We start from the raw sequence: 12,274 nt of genomic DNA on the forward strand, positions 1-12,274 counted from the left end.
GTGTTTCTGATGCTTCAGCGAATGACTCATTTAATGGAGTTTCCACTTGCCTTGGGTATTCTCCTGCCTTGGACAAGCCTGCAGACTGCTTTGCCAGGGGTCACAGGCAGGAGCCATGCGTTTGTTCAGCCAAGCGCTCCTTTTCGTCTTCTCTTGCCCGTGGTCGTTGGGCAGCTGCGCTCTTGGTCGTGCTAGGTGCTCCCAAAAGAAAGGAAGAAGCTTTCCATCCTTTACAAAATATTGGATGCTGAGCGATTGAGGAAAATCAATCTGACTTGGTCCCTTAAATTGTTTTTCAGTATCTTGCCAGGAGGTCCAAGGGCATGTAACTAACCTGGGCGCTCTCTCGGCCCCGGTGACTGCGGTTGCTCCTTCCCGCTTCCCAGGCCTGCGGGCTGGCCTCTCGCCCTCCCTTCACCCCTGCGTTTCAGGCTGGAAGCTGCAGCGGTTGGGAGCTGGCTCACGGGCTGTGCAGCGGTCTCCTCTGCAGGAGGCTGCATCTGGGAGAGGGCAAGGCAGACAGGTCTACGGCACAGTTACGTGCCCGAGGGCAAACGAACAGCTGCGATAAAAGCCGCGTGTACTTAGGAACTGCTTTTGTTTCCGATAAATCCTATGTGATGCTGGTGATAACAGAGTGTTAAAATACGTTTAGGGAAATGGTGATTTTCAGGTTGCCAGGCCTTTTTGCAAGTACAGCGTTGGAGATCTGTGGCCTTTAACGTAACATTAGTGGTCGGGTTGGAACGGTGCTCAATTTAGCAGAGTGCAGGGAAAGTGAATATAGTGCTTCCAGCTGCGCAGCCTCCCTCCCTCCCTCCCTCCCTCCTTCCCTGCTCGCGGGTGCTGCTGAGGACTCGAATCTTTCTGAAGCTTCTTCGGGGAATGGTTCAAAATGGATCGTAAGTGCTGACTGCGCCCTTTCCCATCACCTGTCTGATAAATGATTTAAAAACCTGGCGAGTGGTGCTGCAAAACTCCTTTGGAGCAAAAAAAAACCCCTATAGCGATAGCTCTTCAAAATCAGCCATGCTGGTCTGACGTGCTGGGCAGAGGGGAGGCTAAAGGGGCCGGTCCCCTCGGCCTCGGGAGCTGTCAGCCGCAGGACTCGAGATCCTGCTTGTGGGTTCTGGCTCAGGAAGGCACCTGGGTTTGGGCCGACACCGTGCTTGTTCAGCAGCACGCGTAAGCGCGCGACCAACCTGTTCAGCAAAGTTGAACGTTTATTGTGGATTTGCCACCTTCCTGTTATTTTTTTATCTCCGGTTTCCTCCAAAGCACTGTTCATGGAAGAACTGGGAGCGCTTTTCCAGGCTTCCTCCACAGAGCTCCTTGATGCTTATTTAGTATTTTCTCCGGTGGTAATCCTGACCGAAGCGTGCAGGAGTAGGATTGTTCCAGCAGTTTTCTTCCTGCTGAATCAATAATTCATGCCTTTTCATGAGACTTTTTCCATTTTTCTACTTCCTTCAGTCGCCTGGCAAAGCTCGTTACGGATTCGTAGCCCAGTTGAGCGTTACCCCCCGTCGGTGTTTCTGGCAGTACATCCTCCCTCGCCATTCACCCTTAGCCAGCCAAACACAGAGATCTCCAGAGATCACCCAGGGTGAGGGGGGGGTGGGAACCGACCCAGGGCAGGATTTTTCAAAAGCCTTCAACTTCAAATTAATTCTGCCGCTGCTGAAGTTAAAAACAAAGCCGTCCGGGACCTGAGGACACTCGGAAATCCCTCCCGGCTGCGAGGACGCAGCCCGAGTGCTAAGCCAAGAGGGGTACGTAGAAGACGGGGGCGGTGGTGCCCGCCACCAGCGTGGCCAAGGCTGCAGGAGCTTTGCTGGTGCTCCGGGGAAGGCTGGGGGCGAGAGCAGCGCTGCTCGGATCACCCTGCCGTGCAGCAGGCCTGCTGGAGCTAATTTAATAACCTAGCAGAAAGGCAATCCTGTGCCGGGCTAAGGAGATTTCAAGTGCCAGGAAGATACCAGAAAAGAGCCAGGAGAGGCTGATTTTTAAAACTCGGCAGCTGCTGCTGCTGCAGTGTTTTCCCATTATCAAATCAGAAGCTATTGATGACATTTCTCCATAGTTGGACTTAATACTTTGTCAGCTAGGTGCTGCATGTTGCAGAGCCCTGTGAGCCTGCTCACGTCCGCTGTGGTACAGTTGCAGTACATAGGTGCAGGGATGAGAAGAAAAACCTTCAGGCTGTAAGGAACTATTTTTAGCATAAAACTATAGCTACGCTTTGGGAGAAGATGTATAAATGAGAGTAACCCTGGCAGTTGGCTGATGAGAACGATGCTGGTCAGTAGATTTCTCCTGGCACTCTGGTTTAATGGTGATGAGCACAGAATTGGACCTTGGATAGCATTTGGATGCCTCGGGAAGGATTGCTGGAAATGAATAAATACAGCTTCATAGGTCGTCTTCTAAGCTCTCTTTCCTGCAGTTTTGAGCCCCACTGTTCAGTAACACAACAGACGCTTTGCTGCATTTCTAGAAGCGCTGCTGGTATCGTGACTGAAGTCCCAATGCTGCTTTCCTTGCTGGTGGATTCGCCTTGTGTCGGCTCCTCCGGTGCTGCTCCCAGACTTGAGGTGTTCCCGTCGCTCGTGCAGCGAGCAGACAGCCCTCGGAAAGACCCAAGGCGTAGGGAGCAGAGTGTCTTGCTCTGTGTGGTCTGCCTTTTCAAGTCAGAAAATGGCTCCGTGCATATCCCGATGCAGGAGCCGGAGTAGCACTCTCGATACCGAATGCACAGAGCTTGTCCACTCTGCGGGGGCAGGCTGCCTTAGGTGACACTGTGTTGACTGCAACACTTTGCAGTCCAGGTGGAACGGTGTTGGAGGAGGCAGGAGACGCCACGCATACACCATGTTTAGAGCCACAGTTAACCGTGGGCTTGCCATGAATGAAGAGTTAAACTCCAAATATGATGAAAAATGTGTATATTCCCATGTGCTTTTCTTATTCGTCAGGCAGCAAAAGCTGATAGGAAATTCTACTAAATACTTCATCGTTTCATATGATACAATATAGTAAATAACTACATTGTTTCGCTTTGAGATACAACCTTTTTTTAAAATAAAAAATCAAGTGGTATTGGTTTTCAAATAGACTAAGACTAGATGTGAAGTATGAGGAAGCTTGAAGATGAGCAGCGCAATTGCTCTGGTGTGTGCTCACGGTGGCTTCCCCAACTCCCTTCGTCACGCTTCTGGCACGGCTGTCGTCACTGTTAATGAAGAACAAGGCAAAGATGTAGGGAGGGAGTGAAAGAACACTAGAAAAAGCACCAGCACCCCCAAAAAAGCTCAGGTAACAACTTGGGCTCATGTTGCTGAGGAGAAAGGAGCAGTCAAAGATCGTAAGAGTACAAAGAAAGAATACGGCTAGAAGGGCATCACGGGAAGGACATGTTGAAACAGCCTGGGTGAGTAAGGAAATCAGATTACTAGAGCGATCAGAAATTGTGGGGTCTTAGCTGAATTTCTTTTGCGACAACATATTTTCTGAACTGCATGAGTTGTTCATATACTGTCGTCTCTATTTACCTGCGTGCGCTTCAGAAGAATCTGTCTTTTTCCAACAGTGATTTTGATCTTCTATTCGATACGCTCCTTCACCATCCTTCAGAAGGGCTAACCTGAGCCTGTGGGGGTAAACAGCTGAGCAAAGCAAGCCTGCCAGCTGGTCGGGTTCCTTTTGGGGGCCATTCTACCTCTTCGACAGAAGAGTTAGACATCTTCATGCTTTTATCCTTGTGCCACACGTAGCTCAGCGGCACACGGGGCCTTGCTGCTGCCGTGACACCACGTTGCTCCCAGCCTGTATCTTAGCCCAAAAGTGAAGGGGAAAAACCCCCCAAAACCCAGTTTCAAAGCATCAGTAGGTTTCTAAGTGTTTGCTCTTTCTTTGCTTTCGAACATGGTTCTTTCAGGAAGATGAGAGGACAGACCGGTCATGAGAGAAAAGCTCCCCGTGAGTGTGGTGAAGGTCGTTTTGATGAATCTTGCTTTGGTGGCCTGGCAGAAGGGGTGATTTCATGTCTCTTAGAGGTGCTTGGGGGAAAACTCCCAACGTGCTGCCTAGAAAAGAGGGGCTGAGGAGCAGCGTCCTCCTCCGGCATCTCGCCTTTCTTCTCCTGACAGCAGCCTTGCCCCACTCGGGTGCACGTCCGCAGCAGTGGATGCTGTGCTCCTTTAGGGAGGACACTTAAGTGCTTTGTCACCCCACGGACAATCCCTGGCTCAGCAAAGTCTTGTGACAGAGAAGCTCTCCATTCACAAGCACCAGATTTCTTCAACCGGTTTTGTTGAGTGTGTCCCTAAAACTCGTGCGTCTGAGCATCTTGCCATTTGCTTGTTCTTCCCAGGGACACATTATCAAGCGGTGAACAATTGGCAGCATCAATTTAAAGTCACAACGATTCTGTTGGGGAATTACCGTACACCTTATTTTTTCTTGGGCGTTTAAGGTATTCTAGTTCATAAATATTAAACCCGTCAGTCAGCGTGTGCTTCGGGGCTTCTGGGAGCTTGTGGAGCCAGAGTGGGTTGTGAGCTGCTGTGGAGTTTAGGTGGCTCTGCTGAAGGGGATTTCTTTGCCGCTGGGCCACGCTGATTTTTCAACAGATCGGGCAGAGTGGTATATATGTATGTACTCCAGGTGTTAGCAGTTAAACTTCTGTGTGAGGTTCTTAAAATTTCTCTCTGACAAAAAGATGTTACGGGATAGAGGACAGAGTTGGGATCGAGTTAGGAGTTGCTGTGGCGGGGTAAAACGGTGGCTGCAGTAACTGGATTATAAAGCAATGGGTGTTTAATTGATGGTGGAAACATCAGAGGTCTTTTAGCTGCAGGGTGACCAGCAACCTCGTTAGCTGCCTGTCGGTGGTGGGGTTTTACATGTATTTCAGGTGTGTGGCTGGGAGGGAGGAGGGAGTTTCTGTGTGCTATCAGAATAAAGGACGAGGACAGGCAATTCCTGCTACCTGCCTGCTTATTGATCCTTTCTAAAAATTGCCCTTACCCTCAACTTCTGCATGAATAGCTGTGTTGCTGTTGTACGAATTACGGAAATTCGTTAAGGGTAGATACGATTGTACTTCAGAGAAATAGTTGGGTTTATCTATCTGTACACCTCTCTGTGGGTATCTCTCTCTCTCTCCCCACACCCCCCCTCTTGCTTGGTATTCGTACCTGGGCTAGCAGGGTGCTACGAGCCTCATCAGGAGGGGAACATTAACACAGAGCCCCCATCGTGAGCGTCTGGAGGGGGTTCCCTGTGCCACCCAACCCTTCCTGGCTCAGGACCCACGCAGAGGCCGGGCGTGCCGCTCCCAACCACCCTCTTCCTCATCTCCCCCCACTCCCACCTTGGCTTCTCCATCCAGGCCTGGTGCTTTTATTTTCCTCAGAAACCCTCTCTGATTTCTCTCTCCTCCACGGATGCCCCTTCTCACTTCACTTCTTCCCAAGGCTTTCCCTTCCTTCAGATCTTCGGGAGGTGAGGGATGTAGTAGCCATCCAGCATCATTCTGTAGAGGGATTGAGAGGTGGGTTTGTCCTGGACAGAAGGTCTCTAATGGCGGCACATGTTCCTCTGTCCCCCTCCGGCCATGCCCCGCTCTGTGCCCTCGGGGCAGCAGCCTGCGGGAGGGCTGAGGGCTCGGGCGATGATGGTGGGAGGCAGTAACGAGCCAGTCTCTCACCTAGGCAGTTACCGACACCGTTAGTGTAGTTTCAAAACCAGCACGCCTGCTACTTTTGCCCGGTGACTCCTCATGTGCTGGCCTGCACGGGCAACGGGAACAGCGGCTTCGGACAACCTCAAGCAGATTTTAGATTAAGCCAGAAGCCACAGGCATAGGAAACATGCTCCTAAAAGCCTGCGCTAAGCTTGGTCTTTCACTTGGAACTTGAAAAGACACGTACGCAGCGAAATGCAGGTGCCCAGCTCCTGGCGTCCATCCTTGAGGGTTAGTTTTCCTTAGGCCAGTCGTTTCCCTAGCAGCGACTGCAGATCATGGAGTTGTGCTTTTACTCGTAAAAAGTGCCTGCCCTTCCCCGTCGTGCGGGTGGCCAGGCAGCAAGGTGGTGCAGTGTTTCTGCCTGAAACCCTGCCCAGATCTGCTCCTCTTCCTCAGTGCTGCACACCTTTTTCTCCCCAAAATAATACCATCTCAGGACTGTAAACAGAAGCAGCAGCTCCAGGAGGCATAATCTTCTCAGCATCGTCTTGGCTCCAAGCACCGATATCGGCATTGTTCTTCTGGGGCTGATCTTCTTAGCATTTCTATCTCAGTAGACTCTGTGGGGAAGATACGTATTGGCCAAAGATATGTTCTGATGAAAGAGGGAATGTGGGTGAAAACTGGGTAAGTGTTATTGCACATTCCTGTTTGCACGCCTAACAAGACGAAATTTTCTTTTCCTTCCTCTTTCACTGATGCAGCTGAAGAATAAATTCATGAAGAAATTGCCCCGTGATGCCGAGGCCTCCAATGTGCTGGTGGGGGAGGTAGACTTCCTGGAGAGTCCTTTCATTGCCTTCGTCCGGCTGCAGCAGGCAGTCATGTTGGGTGCTCTGACTGAAGTCCCCGTTCCTACCCGGTAAGAGAATTCAGCCCCCAGGCAGGGGACAAGAATCGGAAACTGCATTTCCACCTTTTAAAATAAAAACATCAGGCCAGAAGATGATGTTCTCCGTTGCTTCCCACCACGTGGTGTGCGTAACGGTCAGGATTATTCGTATAAAGTAACGCAACTCACTGTATCAGCTTAATAATTTTCATGTCCTGAATTGGGTTATAAGATATAAGCTGTAAAATATGCAAACATTGCACAAACACACTAAGTTAACAACTCAGCAGTAAAGGGCACTATCGATGTGAAATTTAACTACTGGGGCTTTTTTCTGCCCCTTAGCATCCCCCCCAACACACGCTGTACAGAGCTCAGATTCCCCCTGCGTGTTTTTGTGGTACATATTTTTCCTCTTAAAAAACTGACATTAGATGAAGGATGCAATTCTGGCCCTGCTGGGGTGAAAAAAAAAGGTCAGGTAAACTGGGGCATACCGTTCTATCAGGGGTGGTCACACTGTACCCTGCTTTGTAATGCGTAATGCTTCAGAGAAAAATGTCATGCCAATATTTATTGTGACCCGTGTTGCAATTAATCTGAGTCGCACAAACATATCTTACGTTCTTAAGTATTTGAATTCACTGCTTGAATATGCATAACTGTCTGTACAGCGAGTGTATATAGCTAGCAGAATAGCAGAGCTGAAGTCCTGTTGGAATTCTTAGCGATATTACCCTTAGTTATCCAATTGCATATTGTTTATTGTGTAACGTAGTAGAGAAAAATGATCAGTACGGGTGTCCAGAACATCCGCTGTATGTGAGCATTACGTAGTAGTATATCTTTGCTTCGGGTCTACACAAACAGCCCACCGAGGTAAGAGCTGTAAAAGTGATTAGTACGAAAAGGGAACGACGTGCACGAAGAACGGAGCACAGCAGAGTTGCCGTGAGAAGGGCACGAGGGGCTGCAGGAGGGGTGGACAGCCTGCGGCTGGTTTGCAATATCCCGTCAGCTCCGCGCCGGTCCCGGCGGTGCCGTGTTCCTTGGCGCTGCTGCCCGCCTGGGCTCTGGCGGGCTTTTGGGATCAGCTTACAAAGGGTTTATTTTGCATTCTGCTTGTAATTACGGAGTTCAGATTGCACCTTTCCCATCACTAACATGCAAATACATACTTTATGTGAACGGTTTCAAGGGCTTTCAATACAGAGTGAAAGTTGTGATTTGAATAACACCTGGAGGGTTCGGGGGTATATCAAGTAATACTTTGTGAGAAGAGACGTAGTACGATGGCAAAAGCACGTGGCTGGTGCATTACTGATACTGGCGTGAATCACAGCCATCGTATGGAATGGAAGTTATGCGGTTGTTATAATCTGTACCTTATTTCCATGTACAAAACAAAGGAAGAAGGCGTTCTAGTTTTGATAGTTGTTTAATTGCCTTCTAGTAACGCGGCAGTGTTTGCATTGCTTGGAGTTTCATGAAGTGGCTCCTTCCAATAACCACGGCAACAGCTGTTTGCACACGCTGGGTATTCTGGTAGGAGTACGGGGAGACTAAAATGGCTTAATTTTATAAAAAGGGTTATTCTTCACTCCTCACCATTACTGAGCTCTGTATACTTCAGTATTTCTGCTTCGAAGGCTAATCCCACTTACTCTTTATTTTTAAACACATCTCCGAATGCTCTTCAGCAGATGTAAAATTAGATATTGTTTGTTTTGGTAGTGGGAGCCAGGAGGTTAGCTCGAGGATTGCTGAACGACCTCATTATTCAATAGCATTAATGAAGACAGTATGTCCCTCCACGCCAACGTTTTTTTCCAGGAAATAGTGTTATCCATTTGCCGTCCTCCAAACCAAATGCTAGCCCTAATCAAAGCAGGGAGGCTCATTAGATGGCTTTCGTGAGTCATGAAGAGCCATTTGCAATGGCTGCATCCTGTGAAATTCAATCAAGGAAATCCCATCAGGGCCCAGACGAGCTATGATGGAGCATCTCCTCGGTCAGCGCCGAGTCTCGGCCATCTCGCGCGGCGGGCGTTCCTGTTGTGGATGGGCACTTAACAGCCCGCAGACTCCGCAAGATGCTGGAGCTGGAGCCTCTGGCCTGCCCCCCCTTCTCTCCCTTGGGACTTCTCCTTTTATTTTGTTAAATTATCAAGTTCCTGGTAAAATTGTCAAAAGCACGCTATCGAAGCTAAGCAGTGCAAAAACCTCCTGGGGTTTCTAAATAAACATGAGCTCATGTTGCAGTGCTGTGGGTGCTGCAGGAGTATGTGACCCAGGTCCGTCGAGTAACCGCAGTGTGACCTGCATCTGCCTCTCTCTTTAGAAAGCAGCAGGTTGTTTTTATGCGGTGCAGGCGGGGGGTTAAACACCCAGGTTTCGGCTCAGGGCTGTGGGCACGCTGGTCTGTAACGCAGAGGGGAGGTGGCTTTCACGTGGCCATCTATTCCCGCGGTGACAGGCACCGCTGGAGGTGCCTTTGCACAGCAATCCAGTTCATGTTTCTGGTGCGCTGCGTTAGATGAAAAATCTCATGCTCTTCAGCAGCTACAGATATAGCGAACGCGTCCCAGGAGCCAGCGAGGTGCCTTGCCCTAAAGAGGTGATGGTCGCAGGGCTTGTTGGGTCAGTGGCAGAGGGATGGGGAAAGCCCTCCCGGGGAGCTGGAAGAAGGGGAGAAGGGAGAAAGCATTCCCAGGTGTAAGGCGGTGTCACGCAGCTTGCAGAGATGCGTGAAAGCGTCTTGCTGTTTTGCTTTTCAAAGCCCTAGCCGGGCAGGGTTTGCAGGGCGAGGGCAGGGATCGCTTTCATGCGACTCGCTGAGAAGGAGCGTATGGGCCGTACCCGTTAGCTGGGCGTGTAAGGCGTCGCCACGGCCTTGCGATGTAGAAGCAAATACGACACCCAGCCCTGCAGAGGTGAAAGGCTCCTGATATCGGTAGTCCCTGCCCTGTTTTGGTGCATTCATGTTGACCGAGTACTGTAGAAAGCAAAAGGATTATTGTGTGCATAAGGCAGACGGTATTCAACGTGCAGACTTCCAGTTAAATGGGTTACTTATTTCTGCTGATTTTTTTTTTTTTTTCTTCCTCCACACATTCTTTGGCTTGGCTTTTTCTTGTAAGTTACAGAATTTTGGATGCTTTTTGGAAATAAGTTTTTCTGCATAGGAGTGACTCTTCCTTGGATACATAAATTTTCTATATGTTTTTTTTCCTTCACGCTGCCTTGCTAAGTATTTTAAGTGTTTCTTAATTTACTTAAAAGTCAATTTTTACTTAAAAGAAATGCACAAGATCTGATGAACTCTCCAGGAAAAGTTTCTCAACAGGGTGTTTTCATACAGCCCTAGTAATAAAAATTGGGGATCTGAAATTGGAATAGAGAAATCCCAGCCTTTCACTGTGTTGAGTTTTCTTTTTACCGATCAGATCGAAAAAACCTTTAAGCACTTTGGTTTTCTCGTGTTGCGTTTAATTCCACAGTGCTATGAACTCCTCATTTTGGCAAGCGCTTAGCTCCTGTGCTTGTACCGTGGCTTGGGTATGGCTGCTTCTCCTCTAGACAATGCAATAGATGTAGCTTTTTATTTTCATCAAAGAAATGTGCAATTATGTGTTCAGGTCTGCTGCATTAATGTAATGTTGATGGGGAAAAAAGATGAAGAATGAGCAAGGGAAAGATTTTTGGGGGAGATAAGCTGTACAGACTTGCACAGTCTAATACGCACTGCTGGGAAATTGCCTGTGTCTACAAGTCTCAAATGAAATGAAGTAACTTGCCCAAAGGTGGCTTAGGAAGCGTGTGGCAGAACCAGGAGTCAGATCCTCCTTCCTTGCCTCCTCACTTAAGCTTTTCACTGCAAAGGCATCTTTTCTTCTTCGTAGGTGAGGATGAAATGTGTCTTGCTCATTAATTACAGCATTGAAATGGTTTTCAGGGCTGCGTCCTTTAGCAGCCTTTCCAGCAGAAGGACTTGCTCTGGGAAATGGGAGCTCTGGCAGCAAAGGACTACCTTTGTCTGTCTGTGGTCATGCGTTGGACACCGTGTGAGAAGCCTGCAGTGTTGGTGCGTTGCCCAAAACTTGAAGGATCACCTGTGTGAAATAGAAGACAGACCAAACACTTCACCATCTCCTGTCGTTACTGCAGTCTCAAGTTGTGCTCCTTTCATCAGCCGTCCAAGCCACAGATGTTGCTGGAAAAGTATGTCAAGAGGTTGTTCTTTCAGCCCTTGAGTCCATCAACATACAGCTCTACTGGGAACGCTGGATGCCTTGCAGGCATCTCGTATGGTGTCCAACAACAGAAGGACTGCTTCCCCCCACCCCTCTCAAACCCAAAAACATTTTCTCCGGGACCTTACTGAGTTTCCTTTGTGTAGGTGCCTTTAACCCTTACGGAGCTGCTCCTCTTGCTTGCTCCAGATTTGAGAGATAGGCATGGGTGAGCAGGCTGAACTTGAATCTTGTTTTAGTTGCTCTTCCTCTTTTTTTTTTTTTAATCTTATTTTATTTTTTTAATTCGGGGACGGGACACGCAAGATGACCTTGTCTCCTGCACTGATGGTCAGCTTGCAAAGAGACCGTGGGGAGGCTTGGTCCTGGGATAGTTTTCACCATGATCCTTACCCTGTATGGGAGCTTGATAGTCACAGACATCACGGATTTCTTGCAGGATGTCCCAAATGGATGGCATAATATTAGTGCTGCACTGACTTTGAAGCCTGTCCGTGTTGTATTCACTCCCCACCTCCTAAGTGTCCTCTTCATGTGATTTCATGGAGCTTTCTAGCCAAATTTCTCAGAAGCGCAGCATGTAAAGCCTTGTTGCCTCCTTGGGCAACCTAGATGGAAATTCTGCCCCGCGGTCTCTGGTGTCACCTCCCGCCGAGGTCCAGGAGGGTTGTGTTTGCTCATAGCAGGTTGTTAGGTCCATAACCCCAGGTTACTGGCCTTGTACACAGTATTGCTGTGGTGCTACGTTTAGATCTTCTAGGTGCATTGGCTGGGTTTACAATGTCTAGGTCCAGGGCACGTTTGTCCATTTCGAATTGCAATTACTCATCTGTGAGAATGAATTTATTCATGTCGGGTTTGGTGGCATAGTCCATATGATTAAAAGGTGAATCATACGTAGTCGGTGGTCATCATCTGCTTAAGAAGGGTAAAGCATGCAGAAACGACAGGAGGAATAGTGCTTTAGGTAAAACAGAATAATAAATTACTGAGTTTTGGAAGCAAAGGATTTTAAGTGCTTTGTGCTGTCATAGAGAGTTCAAGACGGGGTATCCCGGGTCTGGGGGCCGTCAGCCCTGTCTGTAAGCTGTTGCCCAGAGCGTCTGGGAGAAACGTTGAATTTTGCTACTACTTCAGAGAGACTTTGAGCTAAGTGATAGGAGGTGAAACCTCCCATGCTCTGCGTTGAAGCATCCTTAGCAATGTTAAGTATCAGAAATGGACATTTGAGAACTCGGCATCTGTTGTGTGCAGCAGAGGGGAATTCTGTGCAGGCTTTCCTCGCGGCAGATGAAGAGGAGGAGTATGTCACAACTAGAAGTGAGGGCTTGCTTAGGTGGAAGTATTCATAACTAAACGATATGAAATGCATGCAAACATAATCTAGTCCAAACCGCTAAAATGCATTGATGTTTTTGTGTTTATAATATTTGGCCCTTT

General features: G+C 48.6%; 1 protein-coding gene across 6 annotated transcripts in view; it reads left to right on the forward strand.

Moving 5' to 3' along the window:
* SLC4A4 (solute carrier family 4 member 4) overlaps positions 1-12,274 on the forward strand; it is a 227,753-nt gene that overhangs the window by 160,155 nt on the left and 55,324 nt on the right. For all 6 annotated transcript variants that reach the window (XM_075501329.1, XM_075501335.1, XM_075501332.1 and 3 more), the window contains exon 8: positions 6,454-6,611. In XM_075501329.1, the coding sequence (XP_075357444.1) occupies positions 6,454-6,611 (158 nt within the window). The remainder of the gene's footprint in view (positions 1-6,453; positions 6,612-12,274) is intronic.

Source organism: Mycteria americana, chromosome 4, assembly GCF_035582795.1.
Source record: "Mycteria americana isolate JAX WOST 10 ecotype Jacksonville Zoo and Gardens chromosome 4, USCA_MyAme_1.0, whole genome shotgun sequence".
In the NCBI taxonomy this organism is placed as follows: domain Eukaryota; kingdom Metazoa; phylum Chordata; class Aves; order Ciconiiformes; family Ciconiidae; genus Mycteria; species Mycteria americana.